Below are 13,760 nucleotides of genomic sequence, written 5' to 3' on the forward strand. Positions count from 1 at the left end.
ATAGAGAGAGAGAGAGAGAGAGAGAGAGTAAAGAACTGTTATTCCTATTTCCCACATCTTTTCCTAAAGGCCTTTGATTTCAAAATTATAATCACTCAGAGGGAAAGGGGTTACATCTGCCACTTCAAGGGAGGCTTCTGCCTTCCTTAGCAGACACCTGTCTTTCAAAACCAAGACATACGGTGTTCAGTTTTGGTCCCCCCATGAAAAAAAAGAAGTGGATAAGCTGGAGAGGATTAAGAGAAGGGCTGCAGGGATGATAAAAGAACTGGGAAGCCTGCCATGTAAGTAAGGCCTGAGTGAACTGCGTTTGTTAAGCCTTGAGAAGAGAAACCTTAGGAGAGACCTTATCACCATGTTCCAGTATTTAAAGGCTGGAAAAGAAGATGGATTTTACAAGGAGATACATGAAAAGATGAGAGGTAATGGATACAAGTTATTCCTGAAGAGATTCTGATTAGATGCAAAATAAAAAATTTTCACAATGAGATCAGCCATTAAAATAATCTCCCCAGGGGAGTGGTGGATTCCCCAGTGTTGGACACTTTTAAGATTCAGCTGGATAGGGTGCTGGACCATCTTATTTAAATTGTGCTTTTGCCAAGAAAGGTTGGACCAGATGATCCTTCAGCTTCCTTCCAACCTGGTATTCTATGATGCTATGAATACGACATTTCACATTACCTTTAGATTACATTTACATTTTAATTATATAAGTCAAAACATGCCTACTGGCCCTCAGAACAGAAAGTCCTTTTGTAGCATCACAACATGGTAGAAGATCAAGTGCTATAACCTCATATTTCCCAGTTTTCCAGTTTTTCAAGTCACATGTTTCCAAAGGCCCTTTAATATAATTCAGTCACTCTGTAACATTGGTTTATGCTGAGAAGATATGTATAGGATGACATAGCTGCACTATTCCCCATAGAGCATTCAAATTTATATAGCCTGTTAAATATACTGTAAAAACATTTCCTTAAATTAGCAGCTCACTATAATTGTGCTGAACTTCTTGCCAGTGTTCTGACTAATGTCAAATAGAAGCTAAAATATTCAGGAAACTAACTAGAGAAAAGCTTCTATGGGTATAAGAAGAGCTGAATTCTTCTTATTTTTGTTGATAAAACATACATAAAATGGGGGCACAAGTTCTGTTAGGATTTTGTGTGGAACAACAAGCAATAGTTTCCTTCTACTGCAGAACAATTCTGCTTTATGTTAGGAGCCTGATACACAAATATCAGAGTAAAACACAAATTAAACACAGAAATATTTCCAAGTAACATTCCTTTACTGTGTCAGCTGTGTCACCCAGAAAAACCATCTCTCGATGCCTGCTCATTCTTCTCTTACTCCTTAGGCCTCCTAAAGACCCCAGTGGCTAATTGTCTTGGAAAGGAACACCTGCCTGCCTTTGTGACTGCTCAGAGAGACACTTGATTTCTAAGCTGTTTGAGCAGCTCCCTAATAGCTAGCTAAAACACATTAGTAGAACTCATTAATAAAGGGAAGATGTTTGCTTTAAGAGATGCTCATAGATGTTGAGTATAAAAAACCAGTATTGTACTTAGAATCTTTCACCCCTACAGCATGGTCACTTGGTGTATGAAGACCTGTGTCATGTCACATCTCAAAATACTGGGAAACCAACAGGGTTGGGGATCTTTTCCAATATAGGTTAAGTCAGGCTTTATGTCTCTGCAGAGTACTTAACAGAAAGGAGAGGAAAGGGTCTGCAATTAAAGACCATAAGGAAATACATGTCTAATCTTAGGTCAAGAAAATTCAACCATAGTGTCCTTGGCTAGTAGTAGTTCTCAATATTGTGGTTTAGGGATGGTATTCTCCAGTTTAGTGCTCCCACTAAAAACCTCAAAACCATGCATTACTCACTCACTCCCCATTCCCCTCCCCCTGCAGTGGGTTGGAAAGGAAAATTGAAGGCACAAAAAAGTTACAGATCATAACTTAAGAACAATCTCCTGGAAACAGCAATGAGAAAAGAGAACAGTAATAGCAACAATATGAATAGCAAAATTGTACAAGAGAACAGCAAGTGATTCACATGCAGATGCACCCCATGGAGCCCAACCTGACTGCCACCACACTACACTGCCCCAGAAGAAAGCCCTTCCCCCATCCCAGGAAAATGATGTGAAGTGGTATAGAACAAGCTCCGGGTCCTAGCCATGCCTCTTCTGCCTGCTGTTAAAATTAATCCTGTCCCATTCGGAACCAGGACAGTACCCACCCCTTATTCTATACCATTTGCATCATGCCCAGATCCTACACTTTCCAACTATATACATATATATAGACAAATATATATATATATATATATATATATATATATATGCATTTAAAAGCACTGTTATCATTTCTGTAGTCAATGGCCATCCCTCCAAGATGCCTGTTGAGCTCATTTAGACCATGACTGTGGGTTCTATCCATCCTAGGTGTCTTCCAGGGCAGAAGGGCTGGTGTGCTGTTGGGTGGCTGCAAGCTGCACCAGGAGCTCACAACTGGTGTATCTGGAGCAGTCCATAGTTCTTGTCCATGGTTGGTTATGGCATACAGTGGCAGTGTCATTCAGCAACCAATATTATACAATTCAACATTACAGACTGTTCTCACCCAAAAATCAAATCCCTTTGTTTTCCCATCACTCTGCATTACACACCAAGTGCACCCAAGTCCTTGAGCAAAACAATCCCACATTTGCTTGTGGCAGGACTAAGCCAAACTGTCTTTCCAAACATATTCCTCATATGCACCTGTCTTAGGGCGACTTTATGGTGTGTATCCCATATCTCTGCTGTATGCCCAGAAATTAATTCTTGTGCCTTTCTGTGCCTTTAAACTGAGCCTGAGAGGGGGAAGGAAAAACTAAGCAAAACTTTTTCAAAGCAGTTTGCAGCTTGTTCAAGGTCACACAGAGATAGCGACTTTGTTTTCAGCTGCGGCAGGGGAGCGAGGAAGCACCCGGCTTGCTGTTTTCCAGTCAGCTTTTGGCCAGTTTTTCAGTTTCTTTTCTCCGGAGAGAGGCTGAGAGTTGAACTTTTTTTCCTTCTCTGGAATTTCAGGTTTTCTCCCTTTTCTGCTGGACTGCTTCAATATCAGAACATATCGGGAGGACTTTCCACCGAGCACAGAGGGCCTGGCCCTGGGCCAAGCCCCAGCTCCGAGGAGACCAAAGGGAGGACTCTAACACTTTCCCAGATTTTTTGTCCACAGCGAGAGATTTCATTATTTAGCATTATCATCTTTTTCCCATGTGTTTGTTAAATAAATAGTTTTTATCTCCTTCACTGTCCTTCGAGGAAAATTTATTTTTCCCAAACCTGGTGGGGGGATGGCTGGTTGTGACCTGCCATCTCTCAGAGGATATATTTCTAAATTTGGCCAAACAGGAACAGCACCACAGGGACTTTGTCCCCTTCTATGGTACGAGGAGGTTTTAATTGGGCGGGGGGAGCTTGATTAGCAGAGCCTCTAGTCTGGACTAACCAGATGGCCTCCACAAAATGTAGATCCCAATGCTTGAACATCCCACCACCTATGGCTCTCAATATGTTTTTTAACAGCCCATTGTACCGTTCAATATTCCCAGAGGTTGGTGCATGATAATGAGTATGATACACCCACTCAATAGCATGTTCTCTTGGCCAGGTGTCTATGAGGTGATTTTTAAAATGAATCCCATTGTCTGATTCAATTCTTTCTGGGGTGCCATGTTGCCACAGGACTTGTTTTTCAAGGCCCAAGATGGCATTACAGGTAGTGGTGTGAGAGCACATCTCCAGTGGTTGTTTCTACCACTGTAAGTACATAGTACATAAGTACACTTTCTTGGTGGGTTTGCCCGAGTGTGATGCAATCAATCTCCCAGGCCTCCCCATATTTATATTTCAACAATTGTCCTCCATACCATAGAGGCTTTATCTGCTTGGCCTGCTTGATTACAGTGCATATTTCACAGTTGTGGATAACCTGAGAGACAGAACCCATGGGTAAGTCCACTCTCAATCAGAAGCCCATCTCCTCCCTGTTGCATCTCTTCCTTGATGACCTGAGGCATCATGGGCCCACCGAGCCAGACATAATTCACCCTTATTCTGCCAATCCAGATCCACCTGAGACACTTTAACCTTGGCAGCTTAAGCCACCTATCCATTTGTTGTGTTGCTCTTCAGTAGCTTGATTCTTAGGTACACTTGCATCTACATGACTTAGTTTTACAACCCACGCAGCAATGTCTTGCTACATATCAGCAGTCCAGATGGGTTTACTCCACACAGCCAACTGGTCTTTTTCCATTGGTCTGAAGGCCATCCCCACAGAGCATTTGTTACCATCCACAAGTCAGTGTAGAGGTTAAACACTGGCCATTTCTCTCATTCAGCAATATCTAAAGCCAGCTGGATGTCTTACAGCTCTGAAGCCTAGATCTACTTTGTCTGATTTCTGCAACTCGTCACACAGAACTCCATAGAGCAGCTTTTGATTTTTGGTATATTCCTACAGTAAAGCAGAACCATCAGTAAAGAGTGCATATCCCTTTTCATTTTCTGGTAGGTGATTATATTTGGTGGGACTTCCTCAGCACATGCTATCTTTTCCTCCTCCAATGATGATAGTCCAAAATTTTTGCCTTGAGGCCAAGTCGTGATTTGTGATTTTTGCCTTCAGGCCAATATCCCTGGGCAATTAGGGGTTTCTATCTGAGCTTTCTGAGTGATCAGTGCAAACCACTTACTCCACATTGCATCTGAAGCATGATGTGTGAAAAGGACTTTCCTTTTAAGCATCCAGCCCATCACTGGCTATCAGGGTGCCAGGAGGAGCTGCGCTTCAGTGACAATCACTTCTGAAGCAGCTAGAACACCTTCATAAACTGCCAGTACCTCTTTTTCAGAGGTGTAACAGCCTTGGATCCTTTACATTCCAGACTCCAGAATCCCAGGGAATACCTTCAAGTCTCCCAGGGTACCTTTTGCCAGAGACTCCAGGAAGGACCATTCTCCCTGATTGCAGTGTACAGCACATTTTTCACATTTTGTCCCGTCCTAACTGGGCCTACAGCTCCCAAGGAATCTCCTGTTTGTTACAAAGCTGGTTGATGTTCAGGACCCCACTTAAAATATTTCTTCTTCTGTGTCATTTAATAGAGAGGGTTTACAATATGACTGTAATCTGGAATATACATCCTTCAAAAACCCACAGTACTGAAGAAAGTTAGTGTTTCCTTCTTGCTGGCTGGTGGGGACATAACTGCTATTTTGTTGACCATGTCCATTGGAATCTAATGATATCCATCTTGCTATTTTACTCCTAAAAACTGATATTCCTGGGCAGGTGCCTTGACTTGACTTTGCTTTATGGCAAAATCGACCTTCAGGAGGATGTGGATTACCTTCTTTCTTCAAAAAACCGTCTCTGTTGTGTTGCGCCACACAATAATGTCATCAACATGTTGCAAGTGTTCTGGAGCCTCACCGTCTTCAAGTTCAGTCTGGATCAGTCCATGGCAAATAGTGAGGCTGTGCTTCCACTCCTGGGGCCATCAGTTCCAGGTATATGGAACGCCCCTCCAGATAAAAGCAAACTGTGGCCTGCACTCTCTTGACAAAGAAATGGAGAAAAATGCATTACCAATGTACATGGTGGCGCCACTTTGCTGCCTTGGACTCCACATTGTCCTCAAGTTCCAACATGTCCATCACAGCAGCTCTCAGTCGTGGTATGACTTTGTCCAGGATACACTAGTCCACTGTCAGTCTCCACTGGATTTATGCACTGGCCATATGGGGCTATTAAAGGGTGAGTGAATCTTGTTGACCACTCCCTGGCTCTCCAGTTCATGAATCATCTCATGGATGGGAGTCACAGAGTCCCGGTTGGTATGGTATTGTTGATGATGTACTGTTGTGGTAGTGATCGGTACCTGTTGATCTTCAACCCTCAGCAGTCCCACAGCAGAACAGTCCTCTGAGAGACCAGGCAAGGTGTTGAGGTGTCTAATTTCCTCTGTCTCCACAGCAGCTATCCCAAAAGCCCAACAATGCTCTCTTGGGTTCTTGAAATACCCTCTCCAGAGTTAGCCTATGCCAAGGACACACAGGGCCTCTGGGCCAATCAGAATGGGGGATTTTTGCCTTTTGTTCCCAGTCAGGCTCACTGTAACTTCCAGTACAGTCAGCTGTTGGGATCTCCCTGTCACCACAGAAATAGAGTTAGATTCTGCCCCTACAGATCTTGATGGCATCAGGGTACACTGTGTGCCCGTGTCAGCTAAAGCATTATACTCTTGCAGGTCTGATGCACCAGGCCATCAATAGATCCAGTTGTCCCTTTCCTCCTGCTGGAGGCAGGCCCCCTCTAGTTCTAGTCTTAGTAGTCATTGTTCACGTCTTGTAAATATGAAGTGGATATCCTTTCAAGAGGATCAGAAGTAACATCAGCCCTTCCATTCTGTCTGAGGACTTGCCCACTGGAAACCGAAGCGGCATTTATCCCTGAAGAATTTCCTGTGGTGGTTGTCCTTCCTCTCAACTCACACACCTGTGCTGCTAGGGGAGAGGTAGGTTTTCCATCCCACTTTCTCATGTCTTCTCTGTGGTAAAGTAAAACCGCATGTTATCTCATGGTGTGTGCCCTTTATCTCAAGCCAGCGAGTGCATGCTTTCAGTACCAGAGACTGTGGTCCATACTGGAGGGGCATAAGACATTTCCTCTCTAACATGCTTGAACCTTTTGAGTCTGTCTGCAGTCTTGGACAGTCTTTCCACAGGCAAGGCACAGTTTGGTAAGGAGGAAAAAATTATTCCATTGTTGTGTAGTCACTTGAAGCCCTCTCTGTTCTCTTTCTTTCATTGAGATCAGTGCTAATGAGTTGGTGTACAACAACGGTGCACTCCATACAAACTTCTGCCACATGGGTTGTTGTGGATACAAATATTGCTGAAAGCAAGAATTTTTCTTGCTTCTTTCCAGTCCCATGAGATACTTTTCTCTCTCACAGAAGATATTAGCAGAGTTCTATAAATTATGAATACCTGCGACCTTGCAGAGCTTTGTTTATGGTACAGTAGAAAAATACTTTGACAATGGATGTTTTAGGATTTTAGCCAATCATCCCAGGGGTTGGCTGATCCTTTGACCAATTAGACTATGAAGGAAAAAGTCTATAAAAGAGTCTGTAAAATAATTAAATGAATCAATCTTGCTGCACAATTCCTGCCTGCTGGATCTCTCTTCTCCTCTCTACCACTGCGGGACGCTGTAATAGGTTGTGTCAGCTGGACCTGATCTGAACCCATTTTTTGAATCTTTATACGTTACCTCCAGCACGGCTAATTCTCTCAGGTACCGGATACATTTCTCCACAGCTTTCCCTCTGCTTGAGCATGCAACTAGAACATACTTGTGAGAATGAATACCTTTCTCTCACACTTGATGGGAGCTGCTCCAGAGGCTGAGTTTCTGTCCTCTTCCCTATCCCTTTGTCAATGCCCACATCCCGGGACAGGGATCCCAGTTGCATGGCTTCACTACCATCTGTCTAGTTTCATAATATGGGCCGCAACATCCCAGCACCAGACCAGGCAAGTCACCAGGGGCTTGCCCAACTGGCAGCTGAAGACTTTTCACATATCTTGCAGCTCACCTGGGAATAGGAATCAGGCAGCTATCTCTGGCTGAGAAAGGGGTTATCAATAGTTAACTCATGTAAGCATGAGCTAACTATTAAGAGAGAGCAAATGTTAATCACAAAACCTAAGAATCAGGATTCATCTTAATCTTGTCAAGATGAGAGGAAGAGAACCTGTTTGAAACCAGCACAAAAACTGCTGAATCATCCAACAAAGGACTGCACATGCTCCAGAAGGAAAGGTAAAAAGTGCATTGTGATGAAGACTACTAATCTTCATCAGAAAGACCCCCAGGGAAGAAGAGGAGCCTTCCTCAGTGCAACCACCAGGATACACAGTGAATGTGTGGCACGTATGTTAATGATATTAGTGACTTCCAAGAAGTAATTTGTATGACCACTCCTATCCCAAGGAATGTGATGAATATTCATAATTTTTACCCATAATACTGGACTGTATGCAGTGCTGTGTGTGTATGTTAGGAGCAGCGATCCCCCACACATCTGGCACCAAATAAAGCAAATGCCCGCTTCTCTGACTCTGTCTCTGAACTGTCTCTTGGCCCAGTTTGGGGTGATTCATGGTCCTGCCTCGTCCTCCCATTGGGAGAACCTTCACTATGCAAAGCCGATACCACATAGTACAGGAACAAAGCAATCCTGATCCCTCTTCCTACTCATGGTGGACACTTAGTGTACATATGAAGTATATACAGGGTTAGGTACCACAGCCTTGTGAGAAGATCAAGCAACACTGTGACCAGTGGCTCCATACCTAAATTTATTAGTAAAACTAATGCTTAGATCAAATTTGTTTCCAACACTCTGTGGCCACATCTGTTGTTATCTCAACTCTCTGAGTCCCACACTGGGTGCCAAACTAGGCTGCTTTGGTTTAGGAATGGTATTCTTCAATTTAGTTCTCCCACCAAAAAACTCCAAACCATGTTCTGCTCCCTTGCTCCTCTCTTCCCCTTTCCCTCCCCCTCCCCCTGCAGCGGGATGAAGAGGACAACTGGAGGCACAAAAGATAAAGATCTGCAGTTGAGATAACAATAATCTACTGGAAACAGCAATGAGATAAGAAAAGGACAGTAACAGCAACAATGTGAATTAAAAAAACTTTCAAGAGAGAAGTGGTGATTCACATACAAATGATAACAAAACGCTAACCTAACCCAGAAGACAGCCCTCCTCCACCCCTGGAAAACGAAGTGAGATGGAGTAGAACAACCTCCACATCCTAGCCATGCCACCTCCTGTCTACTGCAAAAATTAACCCTGTCCTGGCCAGAACTAGGATATCAATTTGTGAGAAGTATGTGTGTTTTTCTTCTAATGTTTAGTAGGAATGTCCTCATTGATCTAGTACTAAATAACTTCAATGAACACAAATCTTTGCTTCATGGTAAGCTTAATGGTTTTCCTGAAGAGGAAATAAACACTGCATCTGAATTTGGAACTAGAATATGAGTTTTATATATATCTTCATCTAAGAGTGTTGTCATCTGTCATACAAAATTAAAGCAGAATTTGTTGGCTGAAATTAAAATATATAAAACAGTAGTTTTGTCTTCACTACGTGTGTAAAATAAATCAAAATGTGGAGGTTTTGTGGTCTCACATCTTAGTGTGAGGCAATCTTAATTGCCTCACAAGTCTTTGGCAGTCACGTATTTTAAAACATTTGGTACAACTTTGACCTAGAAAAGGCTAAATATGCAGATTTTCCCCTAAAATTCATGTTAAAATCATCCTACTTGTCTGAGCCTCCTGTGTGACAAGACAGAATCAGTTACAGCTATGATCTATCTGCATCCACCCAGTAAAACGATTCTTGGTTTGAAAAACAAACCAAAGGATTAATTTCAAAACAAATTTTTGTAATAAACTTGTAAAAAAAAAAAGGGATTACTGCAGTGCCTTTAAAAACAGATACCATTTTTAGAAATTGTCAGAACTTTTAAAGAATTGTCATATTTTCCCTTTTGCATTTAGATTTACGATAGAACAAGAAGTTATTGGACTTCGGAAGGAAAATAAGCACTTAACTGCTTAGGTTAGTAATTCATATTGGAGAAAAGCATCCTGTACACTCCTTAAGTGATCTGTTTGCTTTTACTTTTTTTTTGTTTGGTTGGTTGGTTTTTTAATTCTTTAATTGCTTTTTATTAATCACTTGGGGACCTTGTAGCCATTACACAGAGCTCAGTGATTTGTCTAGATCTGTGGGTCTGTCAACAGGTGGTCCACTATGAACTATAATTTTGATCAGTTCACTTTTTTAATAAGGGCAAAGTAAGACTTTTTCACATCCATCACAACAATGTAAGTAGAATTCCATAAAGTACAGCTACACAAATCTGGTTTTATGGTTCTAGAGCTAAGTAGAGTGACATATATTCCATGTTTTTCTAACCTGAAAGACATGCTAGCTTCCCAAATTAGGATTTCTACTATGTAGGTAATGTTTGTATCTATAGGGAGTGTATCAGACACTACCTTCCTAAGAGGCATAATAGCCAGTGCTAATGGTGCTAGAGGAGAAACCTTCATACCATTTAGGAGGTTCTTACAAATATCAGAGAAAAAGGAAAATACCTGTGTTCGTATTTTCCTACTTCCTTCCTTTCCTATACACTCCCTCTCAGCTGCAGAAAAGAAAAGGAGAAGAAAAGAAAAGAAAAGAAAAGAAAAGAAAAGAAAAGAAAAGAAAAGAAAAGAGAAAAAAGAAAAGAGAGCTTCCCTAGCTTTACCTGTCTGAAGAACTCCTCTAGCAGAGACATGGTCCAGCGATGATGGAGATCCCAGGCCTTGGCTGGATGACTGATATCTGCTGTATGTAATAACAGTGACAAGGCTTTCGGCTTGTCAATTCTGAAAACCCAAAGGATCAAAAAAATTAATTGTCTGCTCTTGCAGCGAAGAACAACAAAAATCTTACCTACAGGAAAATAAGGTAATTAGAATCTTTGGCCAGGGTATTGGTCAAGTGGTTTCTCTGATCATAAAATCAGACATCTCTGAAAGACAGTCTTATTTCTCCAACATACACAATTCCTGTTTTAAAAGAGACACTAAGAAATGCAAAAGGAAATGTTGCTCAGCCTTGCTCAGCAACTTTCCAGGCTTGCTTGTCCTTGCTAGCAGTCTTGAAGAGCTGCTCTGTTCCCCATTTCATCTGTGCAGCGCTTTATGCAACCTTAGAAGAGAAGATGGTTCCTGTCATTCCACTGTAATGAATAGTGGGGATGTCTTGGGATATGACAAGTCTACACAGTAACTGATAAATGTTTCACTGATACTCTACACACACTAGTGTGAGAACAGAAGGGAGTTCTGATTTCACAGAAAAAAAGGCTGGTGATTTCTTACAACCATAACCTAGGAGGCTAGCCCAAGAAACCAGTAATGCTTTCTTTGAATGGGTGGTCTCATTTTTTAATTCCACTTTTTGGCTATCCAAAATGGTTGAAATGGTTGAAACACTTGTAGATTCTGAGAGGATCAGGTGGCTAGCCACAGCCTGCTCTGATACAGGTGTAATTCTGATATAGGCATAATTCTGATACAGGTATAATTCTGGGAGGCTCTGGATATAACTGTGTCCAGGGTGAAAAACTGACCATCACTCAGACCAATATAGAAGAAATTCTTAGGGGAAGAGCTGTGGGCAAAATATTACAGCTCCCAGTGACATACTGGGAAGAAGAAAAGGCTTCCCCCATACTGCTCCATCTGATATTTTCCAGTTCTTTCCTCAGTGGATCTCAAGTTTTCATCTGTTCTCTGGTTATGAAGCAGGCCCCTTCCAGGGGTGACAACTGATACCATCTGCATAAGGGCAAAGTGCAAGTTGTGTTCCACAGGTGTTAAAATGTTAAGTCATACTCAATTGTAGAGGTCACTCAAATGAATCATGTCCTTGATGTTACCCACCAGGGAAATGCCCAGTGAGGCTGGTCCCAACAATGGTGACATTTGAAAGAGTATAGATGTTCATGTAGGCATGGGCCCATCTCTTCCTAAGTGAATTCATTCAAAATTCAACAGCAGAAGGAAAATTGTGGTGGATATCAAAGAAAAAGAGGGCTTCTGGAGAGATGCTTTTGAAGTTAAACCCATTGGCAAAGCACCAGCTGAAATGCAGCCCCCTCATTGCACTATGTTGTGAAGTGACTCACCCTTCTGGTTGCTGCAAAGCATTCTTCATAGCTTTGATTTGCTGGAAGTGACAGGACATGTCGGTGGCCAACACCATCTCAATCACTAGAGCTCTCAATTCCCTTTTGGATAGCATCACAATGAGAGCAGCAAGGAAAGAGAAGCACAAAAACCAGCATCAGAGACACTCCAGTGTCTTTCTTGTCTATCTGCAAATTACTGACAGCAATGCCTTTGTATGTAAATCTTTACATTATTCCTCTTTCAGGAATGGGGAAGAGGATGAAGGATTTTCTGCACAAACACAGGAATGGGAGGGATGCAAATGAAGCCAGGTGGCTGATTCCTGGTAAGACAAATATTAGATGTTTTCTGAAGAGCACATTGGTATTAGTACTCCTTTTTCAATTAAGCACAAGCTTCTTAAATTTTTTCTTTTATAGGGAATTCTTAGAAGGAAGGGAAAAGACTGTTTGAAGCCTCAGAATTAGGTAATTTGATTCAACTGGTCAATATGCATGTTTAAAGTTGAGTCATATGGTGGAAAATCACCATGTTAAAAGAAATTGCCTAGTATATATGATGCATATATGAAATAAAGACCTTTGAGAACCTGCACTACTTCCCTGCTATTATTAATTCAAACTATTCCTGTATGAGTTTTTGTTAAGCAAACTTGGTATCCTGTTTTTTGTCTGGAATAGAGTTAATTTTCTTCTTAGCTGGTACAGTGCTGTGTTTTGGGTTTAATTTGAGAATAATGTTGATAACACACTGATTATTTCATTGTTGATAAGTAGTACTTACTACAAATCACAGATTTTTGAGTTTCCCATACTCTGACAGTGAGCAGGTGCACAAGAAGCTGGGAGGAGCATAGCCAGGACAGTTGACCCAAACTGGCATACTCTATACCATAGAACGTAATGCCCAATATATAAACTGGAGCCAGCGATCACTACTTTGTGACAGACTAGGCACCAGTCAGCAGGTGGTGAACAGTGGTATTGTTCATCACTTGATTCTCTTGGGTGTTATTTCTCTCTCTCTCATGTTTTCATTACTCTTATTATAATTATCATCACCATCATCATTAGTAGTAGTATTACAACACTTGCTTAGACTTTCTCTGAAGATGACACGGATGTCCTAAACAGTTTAAAATACCAGAATGTTCTGATCTAGCACACAATACAAATTTCTTTTATCTCAGTTCAGGTCTCTGCAGATTAACAGGGGAAGAACAGCTCAAGGTTAGCATACCAGCTCAGGATTTAGAAGATTCAGAAATGGGTCAGTGTTAGAGACTGAAATATTATCGTTTATGACTTAAACATTTTCTTAAAGGACTTTTAAAACTGTATTACAAAAGCTGCAAAGAAGACTACTGCACCCTGAATGGGGCCCTGACTGAAGCCTTACACCGCTCACTGATGAAGATAAGATAAAGTAACAACTCCGGGCTGGGGACATTCACAAAGCACAAGCTTAACACCTCCAAGGTGGAGACCACAGCCTCAGGGCTATCAGCTGCCAGGCTTGCACAGACTCCCTGCACCAGAGGGTGGAGGGAGGAGAAGCTTTGGGTGTGTGTTGGAAATGCCTCTGGTCAGAGGCCCAGTCACTGCCCATCCTCCACTGTGCAGAGGAACCCAGCTGAGGGCTCCTCATGGGAGGAAGGGGGGTGAAGGAGGGGGGAGAAGTTTATCCACAGCAGAAGGGGATAACATGGCCCATCACAGGGGCCCCTCTCAAAGGGGTCCCCAGACCCTGCACCAGAAATGATGCAACAGACCCTGAGTGTTGCAAGGGACAGTGTCAAGCCAGCCCCTGCAAGAGGAGGCACGTGGGCGTTCCCACGTGGCCCAAAGTGTATATTAATCCATGGGATTCTGTACTCCTCAGCATGGCGTGGCATGGCGTGTGGTGGCGCGTGGCGGCG

General features: G+C 42.3%; 1 protein-coding gene across 6 annotated transcripts in view; it reads right to left on the reverse strand.

Moving 5' to 3' along the window:
• The window catches only part of PDE1C (phosphodiesterase 1C), a 375,734-nt gene that overhangs the window by 50,153 nt on the left and 311,821 nt on the right, over positions 1–13,760 (reverse strand). For all 6 annotated transcript variants that reach the window (XM_008637110.2, XM_017738621.1, XM_017738619.1 and 3 more), the window contains 2 exons: positions 11,839–11,940; positions 10,411–10,531 (listed from right to left, as the gene is read on the reverse strand). In XM_008637110.2, the coding sequence (XP_008635332.1) occupies positions 10,411–10,531; positions 11,839–11,940 (223 nt within the window). The remainder of the gene's footprint in view (positions 1–10,410; positions 10,532–11,838; positions 11,941–13,760) is intronic.

The sequence above is a fragment of the Corvus brachyrhynchos genome, unplaced genomic scaffold (assembly GCF_000691975.1).
Source record: "Corvus brachyrhynchos isolate BGI_N302 unplaced genomic scaffold, ASM69197v1 scaffold146, whole genome shotgun sequence".
NCBI classification, from domain to species: Eukaryota; Metazoa; Chordata; class Aves; order Passeriformes; family Corvidae; genus Corvus; species Corvus brachyrhynchos.